This window comes from Chiloscyllium plagiosum, chromosome 3, assembly GCF_004010195.1.
Source record: "Chiloscyllium plagiosum isolate BGI_BamShark_2017 chromosome 3, ASM401019v2, whole genome shotgun sequence".
Lineage (NCBI taxonomy): Eukaryota > Metazoa > Chordata > Chondrichthyes > Orectolobiformes > Hemiscylliidae > Chiloscyllium > Chiloscyllium plagiosum.
This window is the reverse complement of record NC_057712.1, coordinates 78819255-78823072: the sequence shown is the minus strand read 5'-3', so window position 1 is coordinate 78823072 and position 3818 is coordinate 78819255. Positions and strand designations below refer to the sequence as shown.

Sequence of the window (3818 nt, the reverse complement as noted above, 5' to 3'; positions counted from 1 at the left end):
TAGACAAAGTCTTTTCCTTGGGGTGGGGGAGTCCAGAACTAGAGGACATAGGTTTAGGGCGAGAGGGGAAGATATAAAAGGGACCTAAGAGGCAATGTTTTCACAAGGAGGGTGGTGTGTGTATGGAATGAGCTGCCAGAAGAAGTGGTGGAGGCTGGTAGAATTACAACATTTAAAAGGGATCTGGATGGAGATGTGAATAGGAAGGGTGTAAATGGATAAGGGCCAAGTGCTGGCAGATGGGACTAAATTAGGTTAGGATATCTGGTTGGCATGGACGAGTTGGACCGAAATTTCTAAAGGAGATTGCCAAAAGTGGTCTCTTAAGCCTGTAGCTGAGTGCCTGTTTTCTTGCTTGACTTTGTTGATGGGGTATACTAGCTTGCTGAAGGTCTGAATTGAAACAAAAAAGATTTGGTTACTGAAACTGTAAAGCTGCACATTAAGGTGAAAAAATTCCCTCCGAGATATTGAGTTATGGAACACATTTTTTTGGAGCTTTTTAATTTTAATGTACAAAATCAAATATGAAGCTGATGTTTACATATTATTGATTGATACACAGCCCACATCACTTTAACAAAGTACATTGAAATCAGAGTAGGATCTAATGTGTTGTTGAACATGTCCAGACAATATGCAGTTACTCAGAACTGAAGCAGAAAACAATATATGCATCCAACAACCATAGAGGGCAACATGTTTCTACAAATACTATAATTTCAATTTAATCAACTGTTTGTCAGATCTATTCACTAAATATTGAAAAATACTTTTATTAATGTCTAAAATTAACATTTGCAAACTTTTTATTTTACTTTGCACAAGACAGTTGTTTTGTGTTGACTTTGTTCCCTTTTCACACTACTGTTCCCCTCCCATGCCTGGAAGCTTGAAGATGCCATGACATTACAAACCTTTCTCAGCAATCATGTTGGAAAATTCCACAATTAGCACTCAGCAAAATAATTTTCTCATCCTCAGCATTATAACAGTATTTAAAGTGAAATGCTTATTTTGTACCGATATTACAACAGAGTAGCAGGTTTCTAAGTAGACAACCCAGTCACCAACCACATAGCAATACAGTTGATACAGCTTAGTTGGATCATGGTTAATATAGTTCATTGGTCATAATTTCTAAGACATCGGTTTGGTTGCAATGTATATAAATACAAGTAGTCTGTAGAACTTTGCTTTTTCACTTCATGAAAAAGCACATGGTAAACATTTTAAAAAATCCTGATAAACATACATGATCAAATAAAACACATCATTGCACTATTTGGGTGTGACTTTATTGTGATCAAAATGACGCACAGTTCTTCTGACTTTTTTCCCCTTTAAAACAAAAAATAATGGATCATCAAATAGTCTTCATTAATACAGTAGCTCCTGTATTAAATGGAATGACTTTACTTCCACCATTTTCACAATCAACAGGCCTGGACTATATTTAGACCGATTAATGCTACCCTTATAACCAGTAACACTGAAAGAGGATTTTTTTTTTTAAATGAAGTTATAATAGCTTTTTCAAAAATAAAACCATCAGCATAGCTGATTCTAAATGCACTTAAACAGTACAGAAACTTCTCTTACGGAGGTAACGCACAGTAGCCACACTAGAGATAAAACATGTGTTGCTTTGCAGAGGATCTTGCTTTTCTTCACAGGCTGAGGTAACAGCTTTTGCATGCTTATTCTTGTGTTATTGGTTCACTGGGTCTTGGAACAAGGGCTGCGGGAGGCCTCGGATAATAACCTATGAAACTCGGTTTATCTGGACAAAACCTGGGGAACTTGTGGTCAAGTGACAAGTCTGCAAAATTAAAAACAAAAAGAAGTAGTACCTGCGGCTAATTTGACAAATTACTTTCATAAAATCAGTTTTTGTAAACATAGAAGTTATGTGAGAAGAACAATACAACACATCATAAACTGAAAAATAACAAATTTCTAACGAAAGCTCCCATATTGCTGAAATCAAATGTAACTACAAGACCATGATGGGGCTGTCACTTTACCAAGACATAATTCCATAAGCTGGATTCAATGATATACATGAACTTGCAGAGATGACATGGAATGAACCTACTTCAAGATGGTAAGGCAGTGGCAGAGTGGTAATGTGGACTATGAATCCAAAAGCTCCAGGGATACGGGTTTGAATTGCCCATGATCAAGATGCTTTAATTCAAATTCAGTAAAATCTAGGATTATTAAAAAAAAGGCTAGCTTAACAGCGACTCTTGTTGATTGCTGTAACAAGAAAATCTGGTTCACTGATGTCCTTTAGAGAAAGAAATATAATGGCCTTGTTTGGCCTACATAGAACAATGTATTTGACTCTCAACTGCCTCTGAATAAGCTACTTGGTTCAGGGACAAAAAGGAATAGGCAACAAATGCAACCTTGTCAGTGACACCCACATCACATGAGAAAATATAAAAAATGTTCCTTGTAAGCAAATTGGACAGAACACCCACAAAAACCATAAATACCCTTTCAAATCTTACTAGAACCTACAAATAACTATGTATCTTTTAATTGTTAAATGAAATCATCTTCTGTTAGCACCTTGTTTGTGTAACCACCAACCAAATCACTGACATCTATTACCTCACTTCTAATTGTTAGGAAATGTTATGGTGAATTATAGAAAGCGAGCATGTGATAAAGCAAACAAAGCAATTGTTGCTTCTGTGTGGTTAGATTCCTTACTGTGTGAAAACAGGCCCTTCGGCTCAACAAGTCCACAGCGACCCTCCGAAGAGCAACCCACCCAGACCCATTTCCCTCTGACTAATGCACCTAATACTCTGGACAATTTAGCATGGCCATCCACCTGACCTGCACATCTTTGGATTGTGGGAGGAAACCGGAGCACCCAGAGGAAACCCACGCAGACACAGGGAGGATGTGCAAACTCCACACAGCCAGTCGCCTGAGGCTGGAATTGAACCTGGGTCCTGGCACTGTGAGGCTGCAGGCCTAACCACTAAGCCACCGTGCTGCTCTTATAAGAAGTGGAGAAGCAAAGGCACAATGACCCTTTCATCAAATGGACAGGCACTGCTGAGAGTGCTAAGATTGTTATTCTAAACATATGAACAAGAAGCAGCAGTAGGCTATTCAGTCATTCAAGGCAGTCATTCAGCTCAATTAGCAAGATCCTCTGATAATAACTCAACTTCATATTCCTGCCTACCACTGATAACTTTCACCCGTTTGATTATCAAGCGACTCTCCAACTCTGCTTTAAGATATCCAAAGATTCTGCTTCCACTGCCTTTTCAGGAAGAGAGTTCGAAGATTCATGACTGTTTATGAGTCAAGATTTTATCTCATCGCTGTTTGAAATGGGCAACCCTGATTTTTAAACAGTGACATCTACTTGTAGATTCTCCCAGAAGTGCAAACATCTTTTCCATATCCATGCTTTCAAGGCCCTTCAGGATCTTATTGGTTAATCAAGTCACCTTTAACGCTCCGAACTCCATTAGATACAATCTTGGCCTGTCCAATCCTTTCTCATAAGATTCCAAAAGAGAAAATGCTGGAAAATCTCAGCAGGTCTGGCAGCATCTGTAAGGAGAGAAAAGAGCTGATGTTTTAAGTCTAACTGACCCTTTGTCAAAGCTAAAAAAAGGGAGAAATAGGGAGGTATTTATACAAGGCTGAGAGAAGGTGAGTCATGGCTCCAGAAGCAAAGGTAGCAATAACGAGGTGATAATGACAGTGCATAGAGAGTTTATAGGGAGATTAGGAGCTGTGAATGACCAAGGCTGAAGCCAGTGTTATGTGATGAATATGTG

At 38.6% G+C, this 3818-nt stretch overlaps 1 protein-coding gene across 1 annotated transcript in view; it reads right to left on the bottom strand.

Moving 5' to 3' along the window:
- Window positions 1-475: 475 nt before the first annotated feature.
- The window catches only part of nt5dc1 (5'-nucleotidase domain containing 1), a 575653-nt gene continuing 572310 nt past the window's right edge, over window positions 476-3818 (bottom strand). Inside the window, exon 12 of the mRNA XM_043675150.1 lies at window positions 476-1822. Within this exon, the coding sequence (XP_043531085.1) occupies window positions 1701-1822 (122 nt within the window). The 3' untranslated portion in view covers window positions 476-1700. The remainder of the gene's footprint in view (window positions 1823-3818) is intronic.